Source organism: Canis lupus, chromosome 31 (assembly GCF_011100685.1).
Source record: "Canis lupus familiaris isolate Mischka breed German Shepherd chromosome 31, alternate assembly UU_Cfam_GSD_1.0, whole genome shotgun sequence".
NCBI classification, from domain to species: domain Eukaryota; kingdom Metazoa; phylum Chordata; class Mammalia; order Carnivora; family Canidae; genus Canis; species Canis lupus.
In genome coordinates, this window is record NC_049252.1 from 2,362,554 (window position 1) to 2,382,819 (window position 20,266).

At 35.6% G+C, this 20,266-nt stretch overlaps 1 protein-coding gene across 3 annotated transcripts in view; it reads right to left on the reverse strand.

Moving 5' to 3' along the window:
• Nucleotides 1-20,266, reverse strand: part of CADM2 (cell adhesion molecule 2) — a 1,062,630-nt gene that overhangs the window by 138,083 nt on the left and 904,281 nt on the right. For all 3 annotated transcript variants that reach the window (XM_038581190.1, XM_038581189.1, XM_038581191.1), the window contains one exon: nt 13,420-13,590. In XM_038581190.1, coding sequence (XP_038437118.1) covers nt 13,420-13,590 — 171 coding nt within the window. The remainder of the gene's footprint in view (nt 1-13,419; nt 13,591-20,266) is intronic.

Here is a 20,266-nt window from a genome sequence, read left to right on the forward strand (position 1 = left end):
GGGACTTCATCAAGATAAGAAGCTTCTGCACAGCAAAGGATACAGTCAACAAAACTAAAAGACAACCTACAGAATGGGAGAAGATACTTGCAAATGACGTATCAGATAAAGGGCTAGTATCCAAGATCTATAAAGAACTTATGAAACTCAACAGCAAAGAAACAAACAATCCAATCATGAAATGGGCAAAAGACATGAAGAGAAATCTCACAGAGAAAGACATAGACATGGCCAACATGCACATGAGAAAATGCTCTGCATCACTTGCCATCAGGGAAATACAAATCAAAACCACAATGAGATACCACCTCATACCAGTGAGAATGGGGAACATTAACAAGGCAGGAAACCACAAATGTTGGAGAGGATGCGGAGAAAGGGGAACCCTCTTCCACTGTTGTTCGGAATGTGAACTGGCGCAGCCACTCTGGAAAACTGTGTGGAGGTTCCTCAAAGAGTTAAAAATAGACCTGCCCTACGACCCAGCAATTGCCCTGCTGGGGATTTACCCCAAAGATACAGATGCAGTGAAACGTCGGGACACCTGCACCCCGATGCTTCTAGCAGCAATGTCCACAATAACCAAATTGTGGAAGGAGCCTCTGTGTCCATCGAAAGATGAATGGATAAAGATGTGGTTTATGTATACAATGGAATATTCCTCAGCAATTAGAAATGACAAATACCCACCATTTGCTTCAACGTGGATGGAACTGGAGGGTATTATGCTGAGTGAAGTAAGTCAATCGGGGAAGGACAAACCTTATATGTTCTCATTCATTTGGGGAATATAAATAATAGTGAAAGGGAATATAAGGGAAGGGAGAAGAAATGTGTGGGAAATATCAGAAAGGGAGACAGAACATAAAGACTCCTAACTCTGGGAAACGAACTAGGAGTGGTGGAAGGGGAGGAGGGCGGGGGGGGTGTGGGTGAATGGGTGATGGGCATTGAAGGGGGCACTTGATGGGATGAGCACTGGGTGTTATTCTGTATGTTGGTAAATTGAACACCAATAAAAAATAAATTTATTATAAAAAAATTTTTTAAAAAACTTAAGTTTATCTGATATAAGGATGGCTACCCCTGCTTTCTTTGAGGACCATTTGCATGTAAATGGTTCTCCAACCTTTTATTTTCAGGCTGGAGGTGTCTTTCTGAGTAGAATGAGTCTCCTGTAGACAGCAAATAGATGGGTCCTGCTTTTTTTCCAATCTGAAACCCTGCGCATTTTGATGTGGTCATTAAGCCCATTCACGTTCAGAGTTACTATTGAAAGATATGAATTTAGTGTCATCATGATACCTGTTCAGTCCCTGTTTTTGTGGATTGTTCCCTTGGACTTCCTCTTTCTATTACTGAATCCCCCTTAGTATTTCTGGCAGAGCTGGCTTGGTGTTCACACATTCTTTCAGTTTTTTTGCCTCTGTTGGCAGCTCTTTATCTCCCCTTCTATCCTGAATGAGAGCCTTGCTGGATAAAGTATTCTTGGCTGCAGGTTCTTCTCATTTAGGACCCTGAATATATCCTTCCAGCCCTTTCTGACCTGCCAGGTCTCTGTGGAAACGTCTGCTGTTAATCTAATATTTCTCCCCATAAAAGTTAGAGATTTCTTGTCTCTTGCTGCTTTAAGGATCTTCTCTTTATCTTTGGAATTTGCAAGTGTCACTATTAAATGTCAAAGTGTTGAGTGGTTTTTACTGATTTTAGTGGGAGATGCCTCTATTTCCTGGACTTGAATGCCTGTTTCACTTCTCAGGTTAGGAAAGTTCTCAGCTATTATTTGGTCAAATACATATTCCTGACCTCAGTCCCTTTCAGCACTCATGGGAACCCCATTTAAGTGGATATTTTTCCTTCTGAGGCTGTCATTTATTTCCCTTAACCTATCCTCATGATCTTTTGTTTTTCTCTTTTTTCCTCAGTTTCACTCCTTGCCACCCCTTGTCTTGTATGTCACTCACTGGTTCTTCTACCTTGTTAACCCTCGTAGTTAGGACTTCTAGTTTGGATTGCATCTCATTCAATTGATTTTTAATTTGTGCCTGATTGGATCTAAATTCTGCAGTCATGAAGTCTCTTGAGTCCCTTATGCTTTTTTCTAGAGCCACCAGTTGCTTTATAATAGTGCTTCTGAATTGGCTTTCTGACATTGAATTGTAATCCAGATTTTGTAACGCTGTGGGAGAGAGGACTGTTTCTGATTCTTTCTTTTGAGGTGAGTTTTTCCTTCTTGTCATTTTGCTCAGTGCAGAGTGGCCAAAAACAAGTTGTACTGGAAAAAGGAGAAAAAGAGAGAAGAGAAAAAAAAATAGAAGAAGAAAAAGAAAGGGGAAGGGGAGAAAGAGAAAACAAAAACCAAGGGGGAGTATCCTCTGATTCTATATACTGTAAATCCCTCGACTTCTTCTGGAACTTTCCAGGGCTGCTTGGTCAGTAATTTGTTTTTCCCCTGTCCGTCTAGCTGGTCTTCTGGGGGAGGGGCCTGCTGTGCGGATTCTCAGGTGTGAGCACTTGGGGGAGCTGCTCTGCCCCTGCCTGGTGCAGGGCTCCTTGGGGGTTGTTCACCCCGAGAGGCCCCAGGAGGAACAACCGCAGTGGCGGGGCCAGCTCTGCAGCCCTGGAGTCAGCCCCCGCAGTAGCTCCGGAGCTCTCGGTCTGCGGGGCCTGGAGGCTCCGGGCGGGGCCGCTGATCTGCTCAGCTGGGGCAGGAGCGTCCTCTCTGTCCTGGGCCCTCCCGGCCTCTGCCTGTCCCGGGGGAGGCCGGGTCCTGGGCTGTGTCCTGGCGCCCTGTGCTCCGGAGCCTGCGCTGTCAGATTCGCGCTCCGCCCCGCAGCCCCCTCCGCGGAGCCGCCCCCGAGCCCCCCGAGCTGCTCCCCGCCGCAGCCCCCTCCGCGGAGCCGCCCCCGAGCCCCCCGAGCTGCTCCCGCCCCGCAGCCCCCTCCGCGGAGCCGCCCCCGAGCCCCCCGAGCTGCTCCGGGTCCCCGTGCGCGCTGCAGCCCTTAGGGAGCTCGGCGCACTCTCCCGGGGCGCAGGTGTCTGTTAGTGTCCCCGGGAGCCCGAGGGCATCCCCGCCCTCCTGGTCCTGCTCCACCTCCCCGCGAGCCCCTTTCCCCCGGGAAGGTCGGTGCAGCTCCTGCTCCTCCGGGACGGGGCTCTCCTGTCCTGGGGACACTCGCCCCGGCCTCAGCCCGGCTCCTCGCGGGGCCCCTCCCCCTTGGAGGCCTTTTGTGCCTTTATTTCTTTTTCCCCGTCTTCCTACCTTGATGGAAGTGCGAACTCTTCTCACTGTAGCATTCCAGCTGGTCTCTCTTTAAATCTCAGGCCGAATTCACAGATTTTCAGGGTGATTTGAAGGTTATCTCGGTAATTTGGTGGGGACAGGCGACTTGGGGACCCTACCCTTCTGCCATCTTGCCCCTCCCTCTTTATTATTATTTTTCAGTAGGTTCCATGCTCAGTGTGGAGCCCAACATGGGGCTTGAATTTACGACCCTGAGATTAAAACCTGAACTGAGATCAAGAGTCAGATATTTAACCAACTGAGCTGCCGGGCACCCTTATATTTAAACTCTTGTTAAAGAGTCTAGTAAAGTTGCTTTTCACTCTTCCTTTATTATTACATCTATGCATTATTCAAACATTAAATTAAAACCTAAAACTCTAAAAACAACATGTCTCTAAGACCCAGATGGTGAATGGTAATTATATACTTTCTGATATATCAAGGATTAATATAATAAAGCTTAATAGGTTGATGATTACATTTGCCTTAATATTAATATAGCAAGTTTGTAACAATTTTTAATTATGAATTTACAAATATAGATAAAATTATAATACTGAAGATGAAGAAAATCTGAGGACTTGATACCACCTCACTTCAAGACATTATAGGTCTACAGTTATCAAGACAACATGGTTTTATTTTTTTTAAAGTTTTATGTATTTACTTGAGGGAGAGTGTGCACCGAATGGGGGGAGGGGCAGTGGGTCGATGGAGAAGCAGACTTCCCCCTGAGCAGGGAGCCAGCCCTACACAGGCCACCATCCCAGAACCCTGAGATTATGACCTGAGTTGAAGGCAGCTGCTTAACCCACTGAGCCATCCAGGTCCTGACAGCATAGTATTAGCAAAAATAAATAGATCAAGGAATAGAATGGGGATCTCCAAAAGAACTTCACATAAATATAGCCAACTGATCTTTAACAGAGGAGCAAAGACAATTCAATGGAGAAATAATAGTCTGTTTAACAGATGCTGGAGCAACTGGACATCCATGAAAGAAAGAAAGAAAGAAAGAAAGAAAGAAAGAAAGAAAGAAAGAAAGAAAGAGAAAGAAAGAAGAAAGAGAAAGAAAGAAGAAAGAGAAAGAAAGAATTCAAGCACAGACCTTACATCTTTCACAAAAATTACTTCCAAATATATCATAGACCTGAATGCAATTTGCAAAGCTATAAAACTTCTAGAAGTTAATATTGGAGAAATCTAGTTGATGTTGGGTTTAGTGACAGCTTTTAAGGTACAGCACTAAAAACATAATCCATAAGAGAAAAAAAATTGGTAAGTTGAACTTTACTTAAATATGTTTGCTCTTAAGAAACACACTTGGAGAAAATTAAAAGACCATGAACAAAGTCTTTGCGAAGGATAAGTGTAAAAAATGAGTGGTATGCAAAATGTACAAAACTCTTAAAACTCAACCAGAAAAACAGCAACACAATGAGAAATCTGACAAATATCTAAATAGACACCTCACCAGAGAAGATATGCACATGAAAAATAGCATATGAAAAAATGCTCAGCATCATATGTTATTATGGAGTTGCAAATTAAAATGTGAAAACTCCACTGTTTAGAATGGCCTAAATCCAAAACACTGACAACTCCAAATGCTAGTGAGGACATGGAGCAACAGGGATACTCATTCTTTGCTGGTGGGAATGAAAATTGATATAGCCATTTTGCAAGATTATTTGTAGTTTATTACAAAGCTAAATATGGTCTTGCCAGCAATTCTATTTATACTATAAGATAAACATGTTTAGACTTTCTCAAATTTTATGTTTTAGTCTTAGTAACATTAAGATATGTTTCCCCTTCTTTTCACAAGGAATTTATTTGCCTTTCAGGATCCCTGGGTGGCTCAGGAGTCACCTGAGTCTCTGCCTTCAGTTGAGTCTCTGCCTTCAGTTCAGGGCCTGATCCTGGAGTCCTGGGATTGAGTCCCACATTGGGCTCCCTGCAGGGAGCCAGCTCCTCCCTCTGCCAGTGTCTCTGCCTCTCTCTCTGTGTGTCTCTCATGAATAAATAAATAAAATCTTTTTAAAAAATTATTTGCCTTTCACTAAAATTTATTCTAATTAAAATTTGAATGTCATTTACTCAAAGAAGTTGAAAATTTCTGTTCAAACAGAAACCCATGCACAGATATTTATAGTAGCTGTATTCATAAAAGCCAGAATTTGGAAGCAACTAAGATATTTTTCAATAGGTGAATGGATAAATAAACTCTGGTATATCCAGACAATAGAATATTATTTAGCCATAAAAATAAATGTGCTATCAAACCACAAAAAGACTTGTCAGAACCTTAAAGGTGCATTGCTAAGTGAAAGAAGACAGTCTGAATAGACTATGTGCTATATAATTCCAACTATATGACATCCTAGAAAAGGCAAACCTATACAGCTAGCTAATGGATCACTGGTGGCCAGGGAGTTGAAGAGAGGGAAGGAGTAATCCAGTGGTGAAGCACACAGGAGGTTTAGGACAGTGAATGCATTTTGTATGATATTGTAACCACAGCTGCAGGATGTTATACACTGGTCAAAACTTATAGATCATACAAATTAAATTGTGAAGGCTAATGTAAATTATGGACTTTAGCTAATAATAATCTATTAATATTAGTTCATCAGCTGTAATCTATGCACCACAATAATGCACGAAGTTAATAATGGGGAAATGTGAGGGGGGGGTAAGATAATGGTTTAAATTGGAACTTTGTAATTTCTGCTCAATTTTTTAATAGACTAAAAACTGCTCTTAAATATGAACCCTACTAATTAAGAAAGTCTTTTGAATCCAGGTAGTAAATAGTAATGACAATATTTCTGATATATTAAGAGCTATTCCAATAAAGTTCAATACAGCAATTGATTATAGTTTTCTCAGCATGTTTTTCTCTTAGAAATGTGCATCTGTGTGTACATGTATTATAGTTCAAACAGAAAATAAAACTAGAACAATTTGAAAATATTGAGATGTGAAATATGTAGTCACTTTGGAAAAATCAAACTTGGGGACACCTGGGTGGATCAGTTGGTTAACTGAGCAGCTGATTATTGATTTCAGCTCAAGTCATGATCTCAAGGTTGTGAGATGGAGCCTTGCATTGGGCTCTGTGCTGGTCATGGCACTTACTTAAGATTCTCTCTCTCTCTCTCTCTCTTTCTCCTTCTTACCCTCTCCCCATTCCCTGTCTTAGAAAAAAGGAAGAATCAACCTTGAGCTGTATTTAAAAATAGATTTATAAAACAGAATGTTATTAAATCAAAAGTAACATATTGGATATTAATCACTAATGCTTATTTTATCAATATCAGTTTTATTTGTCAAAATAATTTCTACCTCATTTTCTTTTCTACTTTTTATTCTTGATCAAATTGACCTAAAATTAACTGCAAAAGCTACATTGTCATCTGTACCATACATACATTCCATCATTTGGGGGCTATTCTTGACTATTTTATGAAATTAATTTATGTGCTTAAAATAATGTTAAAGCTTCTAAAATAAGTTTGATTAGGAATGTCATAATGAGCTTGATTAGGAAAGGCCAGTTGAGAATATGTCGTGTTAGTTTAACATATGAATTTAATATTTGTTAAAATTTGGAATCTCTGTTCACAAATATATATTCTTTGCTGAGATTTAATAACACAAAAATTTTTACTTCTATTAATAACAGAAACTTTTTCATAATATATTGAATCCCTGTATTCAGATCACATAAAATATTTGGTCATTCAATTACTTTATTCAATATCACAGGAACTAAATAAAATACATTTTTTATCTGCAAAAGAAAAAGATTATCTCATGACTCCATGTCAATAATAGATCCTTATGGGCAATGTAATGTATCCTTCCTGAAAAACTTTAAAACTCTTTTGGACAACCATATGTGAAAATGAATTTAAGATGTAATTTCAATGTAGAACCTAAACCATAAAACTCCTAGAAGAAAGCATGGGAAGTAAGCTTTTGACATCAATATATGCAATGTTTTGTTTGCTTTTAATCAATCTTCCCAGGCAAAGGCAACAAAAACCTAAATTTAGAAAAAGGGGGTGGGTTCCATCAAACTAAAAAGGTTTGCATAATGAAAGCCATCAACAAAATGAAAAGGCAACATAGTAAATGGAAGAAGATATTTGCAAATCATACATCTGATAAAGGGTCAATATCCAAAATATGTAAAGAACTTACACAGTTCAATATCAAGAAAACCAAATAATCCCTTAAAGAATGAACAGAGGGCTTGAATATGCATTTTCCTGAAAAAGACATATAGATGCCCAGCAAGTACCTGAAAAGATGCTCAATATCACTCATCATGGAAATGCAAATCAGAATCACAATGACATGTCACCTCATGGCCATCAGAATGGCTATTATCAAAAAAGACAGAAAATAAAAAGTGGTGGTGAAAACACGGAGAAAAGATAACCCTCATGTACTGTTGATGGGAAAGTAAAGTGGAGCAGCCACAACAGAAAATAGTATGGGATTTCCTCAAAAAATTAAAATTAGAACTACTCTAGGATCCAGCAATTCCACTCAAAGAAAACAAAATGCCAATCTGAAGAGAGATATGCACTCCCTATGTACATTGCAGCATTATTTACAATAGTTGCAAGATATGAAGGCAACCCAAGAGTCCTTAGAAGAATGGATAAAGATGTGTCTGTATGTGTGTGTGTATGTGTGTGTAATGGAATATTACTCAGCCATAAATAAGAATGAAATCTTGCCATTCACAACAACATGGATAGACTGACAGGCATTATGCTAAGTAAAATAAGCCAGAGAAAGAATACCATAGGCTTTCACTTTCACAAATATGTGAAATCAAAAAACAAAACAAATGAACAAAACAGAAATAGACCCATCAATAGAGAAAACAAACTGTAGGTTACCAGAAGGCAGAAGAAGTGAGGGATGGGTAAAATACGTGAAGGAGATTTAAAGGTACAAACTCCCAGTTATAAAGGAAAAATGTTCTGGGGATTTAATATGCAGCAGAGGGACTATAATCAGCAATATTTCAATTGCCTTGCATGGTGACACATGGTAACTAAACGTATGGTGATCATTTTGTAACATATAAAAATGTCAAATCCCTATGATGTATACCTGAAACCAATAACATATTATATGTCAATTAGACTTCAATTAAAAACCAGGATCTCAAATAGAGGTTGCACCTTTATTAATGTAGATAAAGGTATCTTTTTGCCAAGCAGTATAGATTACTTCATGATTCTAGCAAGTATACATTTCATGAGCTTTGTGAAATATTTGGAAATCTTAAAAACACCTTCCAAAGTATCCTCAGGCATAAACGTGGCATTTTGTTAATCAAAATAACAATTGATTTTAATTTTTGAAAATTTAAACTAAAAGTTCTCCTAGCACCTTTTTTCCTGACTCGTTTTACATTCTGTACCTCTGGACCATACATAATTTGTGACAGATCCGGGAATTAGATGATCAGCATTTCACGAGTGAGATGCCAAGTGGGATATGTTACTTTAAAAATATACTTGTAACACTCATTGTTCTCATAAACCTACATAGCCTGAAACATTTAATCAAGTGCTTTCTATAATAAATAGACAAGTGTGGAAGTATAATTAATACAACAAACACATGGCAATTTAAAAGACACTGACCTGGGCTAGAGAGGTTATGGACGATTGAGTAGATGGGGACTTAATTTTATGATGTGCATGGAGAAACATTTACTTATAAGCAAAGAATGACACTGTTACCCAAATGGTAAATACTAAACTAATATTAATGATAGCATAAGATTTCATAATTTGATGAATTTTATATATAGTAAATATTTATATATTCATATACTAAAATTTATATAATATTGAATATTTTATATGTAATTTACCATAACATGCAGAGAATTAAAATTTGCTTTCTTATTTATTAATATTGGCAATTCACTGCCATAGTACTAAATGCTTTCTCAAAACATTCATTATTCTAAAATATTTTACTAATCTGTCTCTTATGTTTCTCCTTTTCAATAACAGCTGACTTTTTATGAAATCTTGTCAGTGTCACATATAGAAAATGAATGTTATCTTCTCCTTTTCTGAGTTTTGGGCATATTTCTTTCTGTTCAAGCAGATAATCTGACTTATACAATCTGTTCTTCTAAAAATTAAATCAGACAAATAAAAAGTTATTGTTTTCAAAGAGATCTGAATAAAAATAGAAAGATGAATTAGAATTTCCATCTATAAAAAAAAGAGAATGGCATTTTCCACAGCTCAGGTACAAAGTATGCTGTGTTCGTTGTATGAAATCTGCAGGAATTTGTGGTTCACAGTGAGAAGTCTACATTTTCTTAAATTTCAAGTTTAAAGAAACTATTTTTCTCCATAGCGGAATTAAAATGTATGATTAACATTATATAAAGAAGTATATGTTGCTGTGACATACTTTATAGGCTGAGTCCTTCTAAATTGTATACCGCAGGGTTATGGAGCTAAAACATAGGCCTAGAAATATAATTCTTCCTACTTAATTTTTGCTCTTTGTACTATATGTTTAACACTTCCTTCTAATTTCTTATCAAACTTTTCCACAAATTTATGTTCCAATAGTTCTAGGCTAATCACCTTCTTCTTTTTCCAGTTCTTTCTATTTTCCCCCACTTACATCTATGAGAATTCCCACATCATGCATTTTGCACATGTGTATCTACCCAGAGCCATGAAGACCACACCCAATTTGTTCAATTTGCTCTAATTTTAGTGAAAACTGTTGCTAAATGCCCCCTCTCCATTCTCCACTCCACATTTCATCTCTGGGGAATGTTCTGCATCCCTAAAGGAACATTCAGCATTATCATCAGTTAGTTTTAATTACCTTCACACACTTGAATGGTGGTATGCTAGATTCTAAAAGAAATAATTTAAATATATATGGTCTCTGCTTTCTAGCCACTTACATATTAAACAAGGATAATAAAATGAGTTGCTATTTTTAATTGGATACCAAGTGTAACATTTTTCATGTAAAACTTTCTAAAAAATGATACAATTCATTTCCCTTCCTCCATAAAGTTCCTTTAATAATGCACAGTGAGATATAGTGAACAGCAAAAATTCCCAGGAATTATATATAGAATAGCTCCATTTTAGACTCCCAGAAAAGTGACAATAACTTTGGCAGCTAACAATTGGCATCTGACAGCTAAGCTGAAATATTCTCAACAAACATAAACAATTCTCTAGAATCTAAACAATAATCAGCTAGAGCCACTCTGCGACTATGGGGTGGAGGAAGACAAAGGCAAGTCTATTCCACGTCCAGGTGTGAAACAAGACAGAGATCAAGACACTCAACAACAACAAAAATCAGCATGATTAACTGCTGCATCTTTATAATAGCATATCTAACTCTGCATTAATGATTTTGCTTTCTTGGTAAAAGTTACCACTGTACACATTCTTGATTTGTCCCCAATACTGACAGTATTTAATCCAGAACCCTCTTAAAATATTCAGGGCAAACCCAAATCCTGTCGAAACCCTCTTTATACTCTTTCTTATCAATACACAGAGATTCACCTGATATGCTTCTTCTTTGCCATAGCAAACTAAATATATCTGATTTTGCTTGACTATTGGTGGATTTCTGGGGAGTAATCATTAGCTGGTGACCTTTAATATTTCTGACTTAATTTTTTTCTTTTATTATATGTTGAAAATTACAGTTAAATTAGTAGTTAATTACTATTTTAAATTTTCCTTTGTTTTATATATGTGAAAAAGTTTAAGCCAAATGTTGATAACCTGGGTCCTCTCAATATACCAAACTATACAACTTTCCACATTTTGAAAGAACGTTGATAAAATAAGAAATAGAAAGGGGAAAGTGCTATAGGTTGAATGTTTGTGTCCCTCTAAAATTCATATGTTGTAACCTAATTCTCAATGTGATGTATTAGCAGGTAGGGCTTTGGTAAGGTGATGACTGACTGGGTTTAGTGCCCTTGCAAAAGAGCCCCAGAGAGCTCCTTGGCCCCTTCTGCCATGTGCAGACATGGAGGGGAGACAGCCATCTATGAACCAGGATGCAGTCAATTACCTGCTCCTTGAGCTTGAACTTCCAGCCTCCAAAACTGTGAGAAATAAACATCTTTGGTTTATAAGCCACCCAGGCTATGGGTATTTGTGGTATAGCAGGTTAAACTAAGGTAAGTGGCATTCACTGAAATTTTATCAAATGCCATAAACAAATAGTCTACTTTGATCTTTGCAGAACTAATTGTCGAATTTATAATCAAAGCTCAAACAGTTTTAGTAATTGTACCAAGGTGTCACTGCAAATAAATGCTGAAATTTGAAGATAATCTCAGTATGGGGCCTAAAATATGCTTGTTGCAGATTTGTTTCAATGAGAACAAGAGGAAAATTAATGAAGCTAACTTAATATAATCAAAAGTACTTAAAATATTACAGTAATTTCACTTACTATTAAACTAAGAATAATTAAAACAGTGAGCAATAATTAAAATCATAATCCTATTGACATTTCTCTATCAAAAATTGAAAAAATAAAGAAGTTTGGTCTTCCTGGTACTTCTCTGATCTGATCTCATAAATACTCTCCAGTTTTCCTTCTACTCTGGTCTTTCTAATATTTATTTAAAAATATATAATATTTGTATATTTACATATAAATACATTTATGATAATACAATATGTAATATAATTTAACATGATATGTAATACAATATATGTTTATAAATACATTATATATATGTTATATACTAACACATGTACACTTTCCTTGAACTCCATTCCCGTTTCTCAAATTGTACTCCTTATCATTTCTGCTTTATTATTTCTTTGTACATAGTCTGCTATATGTTGGTTTTATTTATTTTGCTATGCTGTCATTCCTACCTAGAACGGATGCTGTAAGAGAACTGGAGTCTGTCACTGGTGGTGGTGGTGGTAATCTTGACACTAGGCTAATCTCAATTTATTTTGTTATTTTTTGTCACTTATATTATGCCAGTGCCTAAAATTATGATTGTTTTATAGTAGGTACTTAATAGGTTCTTGTAAAAAATAAAAACAAAATGCAGTGAGGCTATTAAAAGACCAGTACTTAGATTTAAATTTTTAGGATTTAATGTAATTTTATAACACAAATTCTAAACTCAAACTATAACTTTATCACAAACAATTTCCAATATTTAAAAAAAATGAAGTGATACAATTCAGAAATGTAATTCTTGGACTCCACTTTTTTCAACTTTATCTTATATATTTCACTTGATTTATTTTTATTGGATAAATATTTCTAGATCACCTCTTATATTCCAGGGCCTTGCTAACTAATAAAAACATCATGATTACGAGTCTACCATGTGCTAGATGTATGAACTTGGCCAAATGACTCAATCACTATAATCTTCAATGTCTTCATCCATAAACTATGACTAAAGAGGAAAACTACCCATCAGGTGTTTGTGCTGTTGCCCTAACATGAGACGTAAGATGAAATACTGCCAGCAAAACATTTAGCACTGCCATTGGCCCGCTAGAGTCATCCAATTAATGTTGTTCCTATCACTTGTCAGTAATGAAGTTGATGATGAAAACATAATGGATATGCCGCTATATTTATAAAGACTTAGGATATCTCATATAGAAGGTAAAAAACTGTCTAATTTTAAAAGCACAGATGGGCAGATAGGACAACACATTCATGCATAACAAAGTTTCTTTCATACGGTAAGGTCCATCAAGGCACTCTCAGATTCCCCACCCTCATGGACTCTGTCAAAATAACTACTCTTCCTACCCTACCCATATGCATATACATGTATCATGTCACCATGTGGAACACATTTAGAAGTTTTAACTTTTAATAAGGATATTTCCTTTATTTCTCTTCCTTGTCAAGAATGATATTCAGTCAATAACTACTTTCCTCTGAATGTGATTAATACCAGGGAGAGTAGTTGTACTTCATTTTGCTGTTTTTGCTGCACATAGGTGGTACTTTAGGATATTTTGAAATGATTTTAAATGTAAGTGAAGAGATTTGCTCCTGCTGTGATAACTATAAAGGGAGTAGCATTTACTTACAGTGTATTTCTAGCACCTGCATGGCCACCTGAGGGGTGGCATTGAGGGATTCATGGTCTACTCTGCAGATCACAGTCACGCCATCATCGCTCCGGTCCACTCGGAAATCCAGTGTGCTGCTGACAGTGAAAGTCTTGCGATTTGCATCTTCTTCTTTTAGATATTTTACATCTAAAAGTAAAATATAAATTTTAAAATTCTGTGACATTATTTTTCAAAATGTAATAGATTTCACTTACTCAAGACACAACTGGAAGCACCATCCCCCCCTCTTTTCCAATTTTTAAAAAAGCAAATATTTGTTAATTTAATCCATTTTGGTTTGAGTAAATAAAAATATAACTACTTCAGAAATAAAATTTAAAAGGTAGCAATATAAATAAAATAAAAGGGTAGGACACAGAACTATAATCCTTTAGTGCAAGGGTGTTTTTGTTTTTAATATTCCATTTGAGAAATCATGCCATTTTACAATATTAACCTCCTTCATTTAGATTTAAATTTTACATAAGAATAATCTTAATACTCTGAGCTACATGTACAGTTGGGAAGGTCAAATTCACAACATCTGGTTAGGTCTAAAGAAAGTACAATGTATTTGAATTATGATTTCAACATGAACAATGCAAGACAAACATAATTGCTAAGGCATACCTACAATGAGATAGTTATCTTTTATAAAGAAAAATAGGGGACATGGATACAAAAATTCTCAATAAAATACTAGCAAATAGAATCCAACAGTATATTAAAAGAATCATTCAGCACAATCAAGTAGCATTTATTACTGGACTGCAAGAGTTGTTTAATATTCACAAATAAATCACATTAATAAAAGAAAGGATAAGAATCATATGGCCCCATCAATAGATGCAGGAAAAACCATTTGACAAAGTACAGCATCCATTTTTGATAAATCCCCCAACAAAGTAGGGTGAGAATGAACCTACCTCAATATCATAAAGGCCAAATACAAAAGACAAGCAGCAAGTATAATCCTCAATGGAGAAAAACAAAACTACTATTCTATGGTCAGGAACAAGACAGGGATGTCCACTTTCACCACTGTTATTTAACATAGTACTGGAAATCCTAGCCTCCATGATCAGATAACAAAAACAAATAAAAGGCATCCAAATCAGCAACAGATGATATGATACTCTGTGTAGAAAATCTGAGGGACTCCACCAAAAAATTTCTAGAACTGATAAATGAATTCAGTAAAGTTGCAGGATACAAAATCAACATAGAGAAATCTGTGGCATTTCTATACACCAATAATGAAGGAGCAGAAAGAGAAATCAAGGAAATGATCCAATTTATAATTGCACCAAAAAACATAAGATATCTAGGAATAAACAAAAGAAGTAAGTGTTATATACTTTTAAGAGTAAAGGAATTGAAGATGACACAAAGAAATGGAAAAACATTCCATGATCATTGATTGGAAGAACAAATATTGCTAAAAGCAATTTAAACATTTAATACAATCCCTATTAAAATATCAAGTGTTTTTCAGAGATTGAACAAACAATCCTAAAATTTGTATGAAGCCACAAAAGACACTAAATAGCAAATATAATCTTGAAAAAGAAAACCAAAGCTGAACGTATCACAAATCTGGATCTCAAGTCATAACACAAGGCTATCTTTAGTCCAAGACAGTATGGTTCTGGCACAAAAACAGACACATTGACCAATAGAACAGAATAGAAAACCCAGAAATGGACCCACAACTATATGGTCAATTAATATTTGACAAAGCAGGAAAGAATATCCAAAGGAAAAAAAGACAGTCTCCTCAACAGATGGTGTTGAGAAAACTGGACTGTGCAACATGCAGAAGGATGAAACTGGACCACTTTCTTACACCACACACAAAAATAAATTCAAAATGGATGGAAGACCTAAATGCGAGACAGGAAACCATCAAAGTCTTAGAAGAGAACACAGGCAGCAACCTCTTTGACCACAGCCATTGCAACTTCTTAGTAAACATGTCACCAGAGGCAAGGGGAGAAAAAAAGCAAAAATAAACTCTTAGGACTTCATCAAGATAAAAAGTTTCTGCACAATGAAAACAATCAATAAAGCTAAAGGCAGCTTACAGAATAGGAGAAGATATTTGCAAATGACATATCTAGTAAAGGGTTAGCATCCAAAATCTATAAAGAACATATCAAACTCAACACCCAAGAAACAAATAATACAATTAACAAATGGGCAGAAGACATGAATAGACACTTTTCCAAAGTAGACATCCAGAAGGCTAACAGAAACATGAAAAGGTGCTCAACATCACTGACCATCAGGGAAATGCAAATCAAAACCACAATGAGACACCACCTCACACATCTCAGAATAGCTAAAATTAACAACACAGGAAACGACAGATGTTAGCAAGGATGTGGAGAAAGGGCAACCCTCTTATACTATTGGTGAGAGTGCAAACTGGTGCAGCCACCCTGGAAAACAGTGTAGAGGTTGATCAAAAAGTTAAAAATAGAGCTACCCTATGATCCAGCAATTGTACGATTAGGTATTTACCTAAAGGATACAAAAATTCTGAGTCAAATAGACACATGCACGCTTGATGTTTATAGCAGCACTATCAACAATACTCAAGTTATGGGAATAGCCTAAATGTCCATCAACCGATGAATGGATAAAGAAAATATGAAAAATTACTCAGTCATCAAAAAGAATGAAATTTTGCTATTTTCAATGACATAGATGGGGCTAGAGTGTATTATGCTAAGCACCATAGGTCAGTCAGAGAAAGACAAATACCGTATGATTTCATGAATGTGTGAAATTTAAGAAACAAAACAGATGTGCATAGGGGAAAAAAGAGAGAGGTAAACCATAAAACAGAGAGTTCTCTTAATTAGAACAAACTGAGGGTTGCTGGAGGGGAGGTGAGCAGGGATGAGTTAAATGGGTAATGGAGAATAAGGAGGGCACTTGTTAGGATGAGCCCTGGGTATTGTACGGAAGTGATGAATCACTAAATTCTATTCCTGAAACTAATATTACACTATATGTTAACTAGCTGGAATTTAAATAAAAATTTGAAACAAAAAAAAAAGAAGGAAAATTTTACTTGAAAGAAAAAAGACAGTCATCTGAATAATTTGAATATTTAAAAGTATACATTTGCAGTGAAATTTACACTGAGATAAATACTCTTCCCTTGGCTGAAGAATTTATTTCAGCATAAATGAAACAAATCTTGAGGAATACTTTCCTCAAGATGTGAATTCATTTACTGATATTTAAATTTTTGCGTATGATTTTTTTTAAAAAAACTTACTTATTCATGAGAGACACGAAGAGAGAGAGGCAGAGACAGGCAGAGGGAGAAGCAGACTCCATGTGGGGAGCCTGATGCGGGACTCGATCCCAGGACCCCGGGATCATGCTCTGAGCCAAAGGCAGATGCTCAACCACTGAGCCACCCAGGCATCCCTATTGCATATGATTAAGATTTCTTATGAAATGGTGCACTCAGGGATTATTTGTTCTCTATGGAAAAGAGGCTTAATAATATCTTCATTTAATTTAAAATTTCTTAAGTCTAAACTAGTTGATAAGAGGAGGGTAATTTTAATGGATTAGAAATCAAAATGATAGGCTAAAGTTAAGATATTATAACATGATCCTATATGTAGTTTCAGGAAAAAGCTGTTCCATTTTCTTACTCTTTCATGTCTAATGAACAACGATATTTTTAGGGAAAGAGTTATGTTCAATAAAGTACAAAAATATTTGATTTTACTATTTAATAAATAATTTTAAAAACATTTAAGGACATATTAATGACAACAAAGTAATGTAAGCTGAGCTAATCCATTGTGTTCTGTCAAAGATTTGACCTTGAAAGTAATTCTGAATTTGAGGTATTTGTGGGTAGATATTTGTATGTTGCACTGAGTTTTACTTTTTTCAGAGAAGTCTGACTTTATCTTATTGATTTCAAAAATAAAATAATTATTCATAAAGAATAAAACTAGGTAAATGTTCTATGTCTTGTTCTTGAAAATAAATGCTCATGATTGTGTTCACATATTAGGAAAAAAATCACCTAATTAAGATTTTACCATTAAAAAATTTTACATAATTTAGGAAGTTTTGAGAGTAAGAAAAATTTCTAACATTTGACATATAGGGAAGGGACATAAAATGCTCAATTTATCTTATAACTAAAAATTAATCATACAAGATACAAAGTTCTTCATAAATTATCTTGCAAAATAACTCATTTTTGCTAACCAGTCATTTCTGTGATTTTTCCATTTAAATATTAGTTTAAATCTTAATTAAAAAAGATATTAAAATATGCAATTATTCCCTTTTAGTCAAAATATGTCAGGATAACACAGATGCATTTATAATCTTTTGTTATATTAAAAATATATATATTTATTTATGTGAACATATATATATATATATATATATATATGAGCCCTTTTACCTTTTAGTGTTTTATAGATTTATACAAATTTTTGCCTCATTTTTATATTAATTTGTATAAATCCATGTCCAATGTTTTCTGGTTTGTAATTCTAAGCAGTGGCAGTATAAGAAAATTTAGATCTCTTAGTAAACCACTATTATAATTATGTTTCACAATATATGAAAGACAAAACATTGCTGCTAATTGTTTAATTTTAATAACAGCTGTATTTTAAGAACCCACACATCTGCTTCCTTTAGCCAATTCCTCTACAAAAGTATCATTTAATGTAATATTAAATGGACACATAAAATCTGATAGCATCGCATAAAATTTTAATGAGCATCATTCAAATAAAATAAACAAAAGTATAATTTGTTGCTTTTAATATTAGCTTATGTGACACCTTATAGGGTTCCTAAAAGCAATAAAATGAACAGAAAAAAACATCAATAAGAGCCAATCATTTTATCTTTTCTGTTTCATGCTGATCTCCTCCTTACCACCCTCACCCCCTGCCCCCCCAAAAAACCAGGCAGGAAGTAGTACTTAAAATCTAAGTCTATTTTTGGGTTCTAGCTTTATAAAATAACTGATGCATTCACAGTTATAGAATCAATAAAAATTTTTTTACGTTGTACAGTTAATTTGCTGATTGCATGTGTATTCTTGTTTCCTGTTCTGTCTTGTTTCAGTGTTTCCATTGTTTCTCCTTTAGCATGTCTTTCATTACATTGTGATCTACAGCAGTTTTTTTAAGAATTGATGCGCATACAAATCACCTTTGGATCTTGGCAGAAATGCAGATTCTGATTCAAGATGTTGTGGGATGGATGGAGCCTGAAAGTCTGCTGCTGGCCATGGACATATTTTGAGGAGAAAGAGTAAAGATCAGTGATGTAACCATCAATGAAGAGGAAATATTGGGACTTTTCTCTCTCCATCTCAAGCTATCTCTATCCATCATTTTAATTTACTCTCTTCCTAACCTTCCATTCTACCTTTACTATTTTAAAATATATATTTCTTCTCATTTTTTACATTTTTCAAAATATCCATTTCATATATTATATAATGTATTGGTATGATGGTCAACACAAGTTGAGAGCAAGCAATAAACAGAGGTGTTTGTAGGATTAGTTTCCTTCATAATCCTTGCCGCCACCCTTCTATCATTTTCCAAGGAGGTTTTGGACTTTTACCACTTGTTCACAAATAATCAGAACAGTGATTGCTTTGGGTGGGTGGCAGTTGAGAACTTTATTATGCTATCATTGTATATGTTGAAATTTTCTATAATAAAAAACCTAAAAACAGATCTGTCTAGGAAAATTCCTCAAGTATTTTCCTGAACATTTCTTTTTTTTTTTTTTTTTTTTTTTTTTATTCATGAGATACACACACAACACTCACACACACAGGCATAGACAGAAGCAGGCTCCATGAAGGAAGTCCAACATGGGACTCAATCCCAGGACTCCAGGATCATGCCCTGAGCCAAAGGCGGCACTAAACCACTGAGCCACCAGGGCTGCCCTCCTTAACATTTCTTGAACGTTAAGTCTCAAAGTAAATAATTTTCTACTAGTTTTTATATTTGTATTTATGAGACTTGGAATGTAGAATAGTAGTCTGCTTCTATTTGGGTTTTAGATCTTTATCTTACTTAGAGCTAAGGTTGAAAAAAAAAGCAGATGATGTAATCATGAGCAAGACTGCTGAAGCCCTCAAATTAACAGATTTAGAAGCCCTACATCAGGTTAGCTAAGGAACAAAGGTCATCTGTGTATTGTTTTTTTACATCCAAATTTTTCATAAAATATCAAATCTGAGGAGCTACATCCACATCCATCTCTCCACATTTATAATGTTAGGTCACCTGCCTCTATGTCTGTAGTTTTAGCTCCTTTTGGATTAGATTTTTTCTAAAAGAAATCATCTAAAGTGATTAAAGTTCCATAGAACTTCACTTTGTATCCACAGTGGTTCTAATCACCCTGTGTATTACAATCTGAATTTTTGTGATTTATTTCCTTTCATTACTTTTGTGAATTTATCCCATTTAAACAGATCCAGAAAGAAAATAATCTTAGTTTTATAAAGGATAATCTTGTTTTGCATCTTGGAGTAGCCAGGCATGCACCTAATGTGGGCCAGTTTCCCTTTAATCCATTGGAAGACCATTGTGCCACAGCCACACTGGGAACAAGATAAGATTTAGACACAGCTTTCACTTGTTCCCAGTACTGCGAGAGCCATACCTCCTCATCAGTGAGAGGTATCTCTTAGGAATTATGTAGGGGTATTATGTGACTTCCCCTGATCTATTTGGGTTTCTAATTCTCTGGCCACGATCTCACGGCCACGACCAATCTGCAGGATCACAATGTT